The sequence below is a fragment of the Triplophysa rosa genome, linkage group LG25 (genome assembly GCF_024868665.1).
Source record: "Triplophysa rosa linkage group LG25, Trosa_1v2, whole genome shotgun sequence".
Lineage (NCBI taxonomy): Eukaryota > Metazoa > Chordata > Actinopteri > Cypriniformes > Nemacheilidae > Triplophysa > Triplophysa rosa.
The window spans coordinates 9,644,027-9,656,153 of NC_079914.1; the positions used below are offsets into that span (position 1 = coordinate 9,644,027).

A 12,127-nucleotide genomic window follows, 5' to 3' on the forward strand; every position below is an offset into this window, starting at 1 on the left:
AATGATCTTTATTGAAAATGCACCTTGTTATTGAAAAATAAATGGTTTGTTCAATTAGATAAGAATTTACAATTAATGCATTTTCACTAGCGGTCCCAGACCTGTTTTCCCCGCTGTATATAGGTTTAAAAATCTTTAACCGCTAACGAATCTGCATGACGTTCGTCTTTTGGAAAAACTATATTTCCCATCAGGCGCGCATTTCTCGCGAGGTTCGACGGGAAAGCCTCACCGTGTCCTTGTTCTATCAGCCGCGCACCGTGACTGCTTGACTGTGCTGACAGAGAATCTGAGGCTTGTGTATTGCCGTGCTCTGAACGTCTGATCGCTTCTCTGTTATAAAAATGATGGCAGCAAGATTTCTCCTCCGTCGTGCGGTCCCCGCGCTCAGACACGCGCGTTGTTATGCCGACGCGCCCGCCGGTCAGATGTCCTTCACTTTCGCATCTCCGACACAGGTACTGACGCTCCGGGCTTTGGCCTTAACAGCATGCTAGCATGCTAGTGCATTGCTCTTTAACCATTTTAACTACATTACGCCATACATGTTACGTCATACGTTCAGGTGCAATGGATATGCTATAAAATTATACAATATTTTAATTGACGTAACGTTAACTTACTTAATGGACTCCGTTTGTGGGATAGCATGTTGCTAGTGTATGTCAGGGTAACGTTACACTTGAAATGTCGAAATGATGTCATGGCCGGTGCTTATTTAGTTTTTGTTGGGAATGTGTTTAAATTAGCACAGGGTCTCCGAAAAATATGAAATTGTTTGTTTTTTGGCTTGCAAATGAACGCCAAATTTGAATGACTGAGCTTAGCAGACTGTTAGCATTGCTGCCAAGCACTCTTTCACCTTGACTTGTATTTTGACAGATCAGGATCATGTGTTGTCAGCTTACAAGTTTCAGGACAGTAGTTTTTCGCATATTTTCTCATCTTTGAATCATTAGATTTATTTTTACGTCACAGATTGTGTACAGTACACAATTCTTGGTTTAGTGCTGGTAGCAGTTGCACACTAAATGTGCATTCACGGTTTTTTAGGACGTTTGGTTGTTTTTGACGTCCCCATTTTAAATTCATCAGACCAGCGTTTTTGTGTTCATGTAGAACCCAGAAATATTGTTTTTATAGTTGATTATAATCTTATTTACTTTCAAAGTCGTAGAGATTAGTAAAACCCTACAAAAGTCATGTAGTTTTCTATAAAAATCAACACTTTTCTCTATTTTCTATGTGCATTTAGACAACTAAATAACACTTAATGAGTGCTTGTGTAGAGTAAGACTTGCAATTTGGTGCGAAAATATCAGTCTGTTTAGCGCCTTATTGGAAACACTTGTGTATGAACTTTTTGTAAGGCTGCATTTAAAATGGTTTTAAGAATCTTTTGCACACTTTTTGACTGTTATTATTAGTGGGTAACCTCTTTTTACGTATAAAGCAACTCATAGTACTTTGTATTAAGACCCTTGATCAAGGGCACAATTGTAAAAGGCACTTTGTATATTAGCCTTTTGGTTGCCTGTCTTCATTTTTAACCATTTAGTTTGGACTACAACATACCAAACAGTGTTTATCTGGAGATGGTGGTGTGATGCTTGTTCTACTTGCTGCAGGTGTTCTTCAAGGAGGTCAGCGTTAAACAGATTGATGTCCCAACATTGACAGGTGCCTTTGGTATTCTCCCAGCCCATGTTCCCACACTGCAGGTGCTCCGGCCTGGCGTGGTCACTGTCTTCAATGATGACGGCTCTTTTGCAAAGTATTTCGGTGAGTTATAGTTGCAGTAACCATATTAGTATCATAGCTTGCAAAATAAAAGAACGATGAAAGGCTGCTATTGTGGCCAGCACTGTGAAATTCAAGAATACTTACTTTCATTAGGTATTGCGTCCAGAAGGGGTCAGTCTTGCATAATTTTTTTGTGCACTTGTGAAAAGCGAATAATAATGGTTACTCTCTCCCATTCATGTACATTAATGCGTTTCTTTTGAATCAAACCCATGACCTTGGTGTTGCTAGTGCCATACATATCCAGTTGTGCCGCAGGAACATAATTCAGATTTGGTGTGTCTTGTGTTTTGCAGTGAGCAGTGGATCAGTCACGGTCAATGCCGACTCTTCAGTACAGCTGCTGGCTGAGGAGGCCTTTCCTTTGGACACCCTGGACCTTGCAGTAAGTATTATTAAGCCTAATTGTTTGTGAAAAACATGGAATTATCTGTTGAAGGAAAATTTCAATTTTTAAATCTATGTTTTAAGGAGACTTTGATTGTATTAACTTAATTTCCCTTATCCCACCACACATCAATACGATGAAAAAAAGATTCTGTTTGTAACCTCTTAATCATATCGAGCTGACTGTTCAGAGCGCTGCATGGACAATGACGCCATTCCAAAAGGGATGTTCTCAGTCATGCCCTTTTTCCGACACGGAATAAAGAGCACATTCAGGTTCGTTCCACATAAATAGACGGCCTCTTTTTATTCTTCCTAGAGATAGCTGTGCTCCGCGCCCTCGCTGGTTAATAAGGAAGGAAAGGTCAGTCACCGTTGAAGTGGTGCAGATGTGTCAAATCCCCACTGAGAGACCTTTCACTCCCAGCTATGTTTGGCCTTTACACTGTGTAATCGCCAGTGTGACAAATGTCCTTCACAGAAAAAAGGCCAAGTTTATTTGCTCACACCATCGAAAAAACAGCCATTCTAGTGCAGAATACGGTTCAAGTGGCAGATGCATCGATTTTTGCTGTACAGATGAGTTTTCTTACAAGGTGCTTCAGAATATCGAGTTATTCAGGTCTGCTTGACACGCGTTCCGATTGATGGCGCGGGTTATAATGTCAGTTTTTATAGGTTAGAGCTGGGTAGCGTCAACTATCTCACAAATGTGATGCATCTCACTACACACTCTAAAAATGGCTGGGTTAAAAACAACCCAATTGGCAACCCAGCGCTGTGTAAATATTGGACAGAACACATGCTGGGTTAACGAAAAAAACAAAATGTAGTCATTTTAACTATTCATGTGTTTAATTCTGGGTTATTCTTGCTGGGTTATTCTTAATTTCTCATGTGCTTCATTGTCAATCAAGACAATTGACTGTTATTTTTAAAAAATCATTTTGATTTGACTGTAAAAATAATTGTTAAAGAGCAGGTTTCATGAATCTCATAAAATTACCAGCATTTCAGTGTGTAACGTAGCTTTCCTTCAATTTTGACGATCTGCAAAGTTGTTATTTCCAAAAGTCCATGATAAATTAAGATATTGGCTTCCAATGTAAGGAGTTGACTCCGAACCGCCCAAACAAATCGTTAGGCTTTCTAATCTTTTGAGTGTAACATCGATACGTCACAGTGTAACGCATCAGCACAATCCCCGCCTTCCCGCGAAACAGGAACACTCTGACCTGCCCACTAGCACTTCAGGTAGTGTTGCTTATACAACATGTCAAGGGGACGCTGTGTTTTGTGCTGTGAACGCAAATGTACTTTGTTTTCGCTGCCAAAGGATCAGTGGTTACATTTTTTTCCCCACGATACCACTGCAGTACAATTCCAACCTTGTGTAATGTGCTCGTCATTTTACCGACAACTGCTTCTCAAATTTTGGCGAGTTCAACGCGATTTGCCAGCCGCTAGACCCTTAAAGATAAGTCAATACCAACTTTATTTGGACTAACAAGCGTCTCAGAACCACAAGCTGTAAGTATGATAAATACGTTATGTGTACATGTTAAATTGAGTGCTTACAATATACGTTAAAGTAATTGTGCTAATCCGTGTTGTATATTTAGTACAGCTGTAGGTTTCCAGGTAAACAACGTATAAGTTAACAGTGTTACAGTTTTAATAATCCAACTCTTACCTAATAATGTGGCGGTTATTGTAGACTGTTGTCGTTCTACATGTCGTAGTATTGTACAAACTGTATCCCTTTATCGTTTAGTCACGGTAGCACTTTGCTAACGTGTCTCACATTATGGTTTTGTCAAGTGTGCAAAGTTTAGCTGTGGTCACGATCCCCTTCAAACAAAACGGTTTGCTTGTCATTATTTTAAAAATGGACTGCAGCACTATATCATTTTATTATGTAAAGGTGTGTGCATTATCTTTGGAAGCTCTCGCTAACTTGCTCAGTTACTCCTCTCTGTATAATCAAAGTAATGATCAACTTTTGGATAGAGCCGTTGTTGTTCTCCCACAGCTATGACGAAAAAAGATCAACAGAAAACAATAGTCTGAATGGTTTATGAAGATAAGTTTATGAAGATAAAAACTTGTGATATGGTAATACTGATGCCATTTTTACACACAGCGTCTTTGTTTACAAAAACCTTCCTGAGGTAAGAACTGTGGTAATGGGCGTTTCGTTTCTGACACGCAGTGTATGAAGAAAGACCAATCACAACTGATTGGGCCAGTTGGCCAATCGGAGCACACTGGACTCGCAGTAGGGAGGAGCTTAGAGAAGCGGAACATTTGAACAGCTTCGGAGGAATCGTTTAGGGATCTTTGAGAAATGGATAGATACTAATGCTTATTTTAAGAAAATAGCACCGTTTTTTTACCTTTGATGCATTTGAAAATGTTGTTGGGGACTCTAATACAACATTAGGACACTTACAAAAACCTTGAAACCTGCTCTTTAATAAAAATTTAAACTTTTACAGTCAGTAACAGCAATATTTATAGATTTGTTTAAATAAAAGAAAATAGTTAAATTATAATAAATAAAAATGTTTCATATCAAACATTAACAAGCATTATAAATAACATGTAAATAAATAACATTATAAATAACTAAACATTCTCCACAATATGTAGCATCAAATGTCAATTAATAAAAATAACTAAATAAATAAAAATATGGCTAATATCAAACATTAGCCGTATAGATAACACGAATTAATAAAATTCTGCACAATTACATGTTGCAACAGACCTATGTCACATGTCAATTAGAACAATTATCAGTGAATTATTAAAATCATTCATGAATCAGTCAAATTTGAATTCTGAATCAGTAAAACAATTAATGAATAAAAGTTAAGTTATTCCTCAGCAAGCAAAGAGCAGCGAAGAAATCGAATAGCAGATGATTCATTCTTCTCCATTTGAAAAACAACAGTCTGGAGAAATTCCCAGGTAGAAGCGCATTGCCTGGGAAAGTTAACACCAAACACATAAAATGCTTTGAAACATACATCAACAGCTGAAAGCAGCATGGTTTGTTCCAGTACACTCAACGTCTTCAGGGCGGGAAGCGCGTGAGCCTCTTCAAACAACCCAGCGGTGGGCAGAAACAACCCAGCACATTAACCCAGCGGGTTTAACCCAACACCTGGAAAACTAAAACTACCCAAAAAGTGTTTAACATGTGGAAAAATAACCCAAAAAAAACAATCCAACGGACTCAACCCAGCATTATGGGTTAAAAAATAACCCAGCCATTTTTAGAGTGCAGTTGTTCAGACTTTGCATCTTGGTACTTTTGTTAGTGTTATTGCCTCTTTACAGTGAAAGCTGTTAAGCTTAAAGGGATAGTTCACCCAAAAATTAAAATTCTGTTGGGAGGTTAAGAAATGCATGACAATTTTTATTTTTGGCTGAACTCTTAAAATATAAATTGCGAATGTGAGAGGGGCTCTGAGAGACATTGAATCCATTTTTTAAATCTAACTCTGTCATTCTTACTTCTGTAATATTGATACATGAATCTTAAATATCAATGTGGTGTTGTGAGACAGTGATTGTATTGCCATATACTGTACACTACATATACAAAACATGTAATTTTCCATTTTAATATTTAAATGTTTTTTTTTTTTCATTTTAGAATGTTTAGTAAACTCATCAAAACCATGATGTAACACAGATAGAACTATGGGAGTTAATGTTGTCATCCTTTCCCTAAAATTTTCAGAAATGTTCTACCCATAAATTTTTAAATTTTTCTAGTTTCTGAGAATCTTTATATATATATATATAATAATTTCCCTGCTATTCTGGACTCGTATTGGCAGATTTTTCTTCATTATTCTGTTCAAGTCATGCATTTCTAGATGTATGACTTTCTAGATTGTCAAAGTCTTGCATTTTTATTTTATTATTTATTATATTTTGGTCTACCAGAATACTTTCACAGAAACATTTAAGCATATACATTCATATTAACAGATTTATAGGGTTATAAGAAACATTTTAGTCAAGTCACCCTAAACTTTTAAATAAGTGTATGTGAATATCACAGTAAGCCTCATGTCAAAATCGCTCTAAACTATTTTGCACAGGCGGCGAAAGCTAACCTGGAGAAAGCCCAGTCAGAACTATCCGGAGCTTCAGATGAGGCAGCCAAGGTAGAGGTTCTTATCAGCATAGAGACCAACGAGGCAATCGTCAAGGCATTGGAGTAAACAACTTCATGTATAGGTTTGTATCTAAAGCACAACGCTTTCTAGAAAGATCTGAAACCACGCCACCTACATGAGACAAGTTGTTTTTAATGTGCATGTCTGTGTTCTTCACTGTATGGTTGTCAAATATCAATTCATGAATAGTCTATTTTGTGTCATTTGTTTCCAGGTAGGAAATTCTGTTGATGTGCAAAGGTTTCCAGCTTCGTCAGTTCCCCACCCCAGTGAAGTCATAAACTGCAAGACATACCTGCTTGCTTTGTACAGTGGATGAAATTAACAATAAATTTATTTGGAAGTACCACATGTTGCCACTTAGTTTTTTTTGCTTATACACAGTTGTATTTTCTATAATGTGACGCGATTGCATTTTGAAAGTGGTTGAAGCTCTGTGCATGGCGGAAAGGGGGCAGTATGGTACTGCTGGAGCCTAAATAATAGCCAAGCCTTTTGCAATGGGTATTGCTGTGAGCACATTACTTCATTTTCATTACTGCTTAACCTTTCTGTCTGTGCATGGTTCATAGTAGCTATAGCAATTTTGTGTAGGCAGGGTTTCCCGCTCAAGTTTCCTTTATCAGTCGCTTGCAGATTTTAAAAATATCTTTCCACGAACTCAACTACAGTGTTACAAATACAGCTTCTCTACACTGTCACAACAAACTACCAACTGACAGTCGATGTTCTGGAGCAGTATAATGTCTAGAAATTGCTTAAGTACGGTGATTTTGCTCCAGTTGGCACGTGCTTGCTTCTGTTAAGTTTTACAACACTAAACTACGTGTGTCTATGAACGACTGTCGTGGCTGCATGCTGCAGCTTGCTGAATTTCCACATGTACAGAATTGGCCGGGAACGCTTTCAGTAAGGAGTCATTGTCGTTTGTAAATTTGCTTTTGGGGATGATAGATTTTCCAGTTGATCTAAATTGTTTTACACGCTGCGCAGTTTGCACAAACAGGAACATTACATCTACATAATGGATTGTTTATTTGCGATAATTGATCTTGAATAGATGGAAAAATGGACCGAATAGCATGAAAAACCAATTTCGGATGTTGCCAACGATGAAGGCATGTGTTATTGGCTAGCTTTTTAGTTTTTCCACAAGGTGTTTTTGTCAGAAGCGAGTTTGGTACGGTATGACATAAGATTTTGGGATTGCATGTGGCTGGTTGTAGAACCACACGGTTCAGCTCACGTTTCACGTTGCATACATTTTATGTTTTAAATGCAATAATCTGCCTTTTCAAGACATTTCACGATACTATTATATTTGTAAAACACTATATGCCTTAAAGAACTTTTAACCCATGTATATGGGTAAATTAAAATATCTAATGCTTGCAGTTACAAAATCTTTATTATAAAAGTCTTGCTCAGGTGTTGCAATCCATCGATGCTTTAAGCCTAGATAAGTTTCTGACCTTGTTTCACTTGCTGTGTGCAAAAAGAGGCTACAGACTCTCAAGTGGTTGCAAGATACTGCACACAGGCTGGAGGTGGGCGCGAAGGCCTGGTGCTCCCACCCACGCGGACATGCGGGTCGGCGCAGATCTGCGGCCGGTTCTGCATTTAGCGAAACTGATTAAGGCTGGAGCTTCAACAGAAGGAGCTGGTCGTAGGTCAGTCTTGTCGGTCTGACCCTACACCACATCCTCCTGCATCACTCTCAGCAGCAAATGCGAGGTGTCTAGAAATAGAATTTCTTTTTAAAGGAACGTGCAAATCCACCGCACACTTCAAACATGCTGGCTGAACTTTATCAGCTTTGCTTTAGTGACCCTGATCATCTCGGGTATCAACAATGGGTCTTTGTACGAGCATGTAATCGGGTATGAGTCGCAAAAGCTATGTCAGATGAAAAACTCAGAATTCATGTTAGCTGCAAGCCTGCCATGCACCATAATGTTCACATTTTAATGCTGACATGTATTTGGTATAATGATGGCAAGGTACAATGTTATGTAACTTTTTCCTGGAATCGATCTATAATTTGACAGAAAAGTGTCTGGAAATAAAGTTAATCCTGGTATTATTTTAAAGTTGCAGCATGCCACTGTTTATGCAGACCTCCAAAAGATAAAGTAATCACTCAATAGCATTTACTCTAATATACATGCTTGAGAGACATGTTGCTACAATTTTTGCTATAATGATGGGTTAACCTCTTCTCGGTCTCCCTCAGGCAAACAGTGATATCTGTGGTGGTCTTGCGTTTCACAGAGCAAAGTGTCACATTCCAAAAGGGTGAGGTTGTTAAATCAGTGGTTGGCCTGTGGGTATGGTGGTCTCTGATAGATCAAAACCCTGTATGGAAACAATACAACACTGTTCCAGTAAAGGCATGTTGTGTCGTTTAATGTGGATGTAATAACTAAAAAAATGATCGTCAAAGATATTGAGGGCTAGTTTTATAAACGTCAGTGTTTCTCTCTTAAGGGCGCATCAGGAAATGCCAATTCGCCAAAAGTCTTTCCCCTACACTTTCCGAATCCAAAAGCTTCCTGCATGATCTCTGTTTGATTTCATGTTTCTAACGTTAAACTTACAGATCAAAACGTTTCCTTCCCCACCTCCATCACATGTTCCCACGTAAGGTATCGATAGACACCTATCTAGTTATAGAAAAGCTGTGATTTTTCCCTCTAAAGTGCAAAAACGTTGCCTCTTAGAAGCTGCAGAATGAACCGTGAAGCGCTGCATGGGAAACCAATTGGGGAAAACCCCAGCTGACTTCATTTTTAAAAAAGGTAAACTCGCATGTCTATGCATGGGCATGTCCTATCGTAGCACGCCTAGTTTGGAAAGAACATTGCCAAGAATTTGTATGCACGTTCTATATCAGAAATCGTTCATTAGTTTTGCAGAATGATACAAATAATGATAATTCTCCATTTGAATACTGAATCGCGCTAGTTGCTTTGGATAAATGTGGCTGCAAAATATCCAGAGACATCAACTAAGATTAATAACCCTTTGCGTCGCCTCCTGTCCTTACCCAACATAGAGTGACGTTATGGTTTCCTAATCACATGTCTTTGCGCTTAAGCACTAGGAAAATATGCCATCAAGCTAGTTTCCACCCGAGGTGACATAGTTCCATTTAAATGCTTATGCTCTTTTGGACAAGGCCTGGACTCTGACTCAAGGCCCTGTGGCCGCATGCAAATGTGTGACGCCTTCCAGTGCTGGCACGGAGCGGATCGAGCGTAAGCATGAGCCATTGATCTTATTCTGTCAGCTGGCCCAGTATTAGTAGCTGGCAGTGGGGCGGGGTTGGACGGGCCATTAGACGAGGTCAGGAATGCAGCGACCGTAGTGGCTCAACAGACAAACAAGATGCTGATTGGTCGCCGTCGCTTACATTTATGGTGGACGTTGTGACAACAAACGATGACAGCCTTACAGCCCGGCCTTATATGCAGAAAGGAAAGGTAAGCCACCATTCAGTCCTATTACCAATTTATGCTATGACCTTCCCTGTGAGGTAACACTCCCAGGAATCGTAACTCTTTCAAAGCTGTAACATGTTAAAGCTAGCCTTTCGATTTTTAGGCAACAGATGTCTATCAAATTCAAAGTAGGCAAGTGACGGTATCAGTTTTTCACATAACGGTAATTGCGATGTGATTCGTCGTGGGATGCGGTATTATCACGGTGCCTCCGTGTTGTGGTCCAATATATTCGCAAGTTGTTGATAGCAACACATATGCAACTGGCACCATTTAGCTTTTCATTTATTGATTGCATTAAAAAACATCATGTGATATTTCAGGTACCAAAGAATATTTAGCGTTACTCAGAACTAGCCAAACTTAGACATGTAGCCATGCTACCTTACACCGCATGCATTTTCTAACAGCACTTACAGACTGATGATAAGGTATTACATACGGAGAAAATGCAGGGTTCAAGCCAGGATAAACCCCCAAATAGATCAGCTCCTGGAATTCTTATGGCCTCAGATTAGGAGAAGTCACTACTTGTAATATGTAGATGGTTGCTGATGTGGCTTAGGATCGGGACATTTAAGTAAGGAACATCTCGCACACCGTGTGCAATGTCAGCGTAAAGATGTTGTAAGAACATCTAAAGTACTTAAACGTGTGATGCCGTGCATTTGTAACACATCCAATGGGTAATGCACCTTAGATGCGAAATGCGAAATGTTACATTAACATAGCACTGCGTGTAAACACACCCGCATGTACCTAGTGCCAGATAGGTTAACAAGGATATAAAAATAGAGCTCTTTCTCTAATTAACTAGGCATTAGTCCTGCTGCACATATCAAATTATCGGATCTGCTATGATACACCGGTGTGACTAAATGTTGACTGCAAGCCAACCTACACATGGCTCACAGCATTAAGAAACTATTCATTGAAAGTTCTCCTTGGTTCATCCAAGTTAAAGTTGAATGTTTTGATTTGATATTTTGTCACAGTTTGATTAACCCTATGGGTAGAACAAGGTTTTGCAGTTAACTTTGAGGAGGATTTAGCACAGTTTTTTAGCCTGGGATATGAATAGTTATCAGAGCGAGGTTAGCTTTGCCAAGGGTACACGGTGTGAATTTGTGATCTGGGTAATGTATGAGCAGAGTTAAGAAACACAACAAGATAATCCAGTGTTATATTAACCCAGGGTGACCCAAATGACCCATTAACTTTGATGTTTGAATAGCTGAAACTTTAGGTGGATTTGTTTAGTTTTGGTGCAACCGGATTTGATTCCAAAATTCTTGCATTATCTTTGCAGCTGTTTGGCTATCAAGCGTTGAGGAACTGAAAGGCACAAATTGATGAAATGATACAAGAACATATATCCCTTTAACCTGCATCTAGGAAACCAACAAGATTTCAAGAATGTTTGAATTCCAATGCCGTTGAGTGGGAAGTAAAAAAAGTAAACAAGTTAGGCCCGATTCACATTCCGCGTCTAAAACCGCGCGGATAACGCGAGCTGCACTGCGTTCTCCTTTTTTCCCAAAGCGCCTGGGCCCGGTTGCATAAAGCACCTTAAGTGTAATTTTCCCTTAAGTGTGTCCTTAAGTATACCTTAAGTTTTACTTAAGTTATTCTCCTATTGTCTTTGCTAAAGGAAAATCACCCCTTAAGTGTCATACTTAAGGGAAAAACTTAAGGGACGGACACAATTAAACCCTCTGTGGTGAACTCGAATACAATGAGGAAATAAGCAGCAAGCTTCTGCCACATTAGCGAGATAAGAGCAGCTAGCGGACGAGGGGGGAGGCCTCTCAGAGACCAACAGGAATAAATGGCATTCTCGTGAAGTGTACTGGTCTATTTTTAAAGTCAGATTGGATGCAGGGTGACCAGGTTTTTCGACGTCACAGATGGGATCAGAAGAACAGAATAACTTTCCGTATCAATGATTAGATTATGGGAGCCGGCCAAACAACAGATTCAGGTGAAATGTCAGTGTGCCACGCAGACCCTGTGCATTACTTCTCTCCGGAGGCCGTGTTCTTATTAAATTAGTTTAATGTGGGAAATTGCTAATCTGAGCCAGCCCAGGATTAAGCCTGCAGGACATCGAAAGTACATGGGTGTGGGTGTTTGACTGTGGGTTGCTGAGTGGGTGGTGGATAATGAGGGTTTGTGGCAAGCAAATAAAGCTTCCAGAGAAGAGACCGGTAATGATACTCGTGAAATTTTGTTTTGTGTTAG

The 12,127-nt window shown here is 39.4% G+C and overlaps 1 protein-coding gene across 1 annotated transcript; it reads left to right on the top strand.

Annotated features, from left to right (window-relative positions):
- The first annotated feature begins 222 nt into the window (after positions 1-222).
- atp5f1d (ATP synthase F1 subunit delta) lies at positions 223-6,735 on the top strand. Its single transcript, XM_057325234.1, has 5 exons — positions 223-458; positions 1,629-1,782; positions 2,100-2,188; positions 6,309-6,447; positions 6,601-6,735. The coding sequence occupies exons 1-4, from the start codon at positions 345-347 to the stop codon at positions 6,429-6,431; spliced, it is 480 nt and encodes a 159-aa protein (XP_057181217.1). The 5' UTR covers positions 223-344; the 3' UTR covers positions 6,432-6,447; positions 6,601-6,735.
- The last annotated feature ends 5,392 nt before the right edge of the window (positions 6,736-12,127 follow it).

Bases quoted from the DNA above. Each gene is read 5' to 3' on its own strand.
- atp5f1d (XM_057325234.1), top strand. From the start codon at position 345: ATGATGGCAGCAAGATTTCTCCTCCGTCGTGCGGTCCCCGCGCTCAGA. The intron at 459-1,628 runs GTACTGACGCTC...TACTTGCTGCAG, and splicing joins CTTTCGCATCTCCGACACAG to GTGTTCTTCAAGGAGGTCAG. The intron at 1,783-2,099 runs GTGAGTTATAGT...TGTGTTTTGCAG, and splicing joins CTCTTTTGCAAAGTATTTCG to TGAGCAGTGGATCAGTCACG.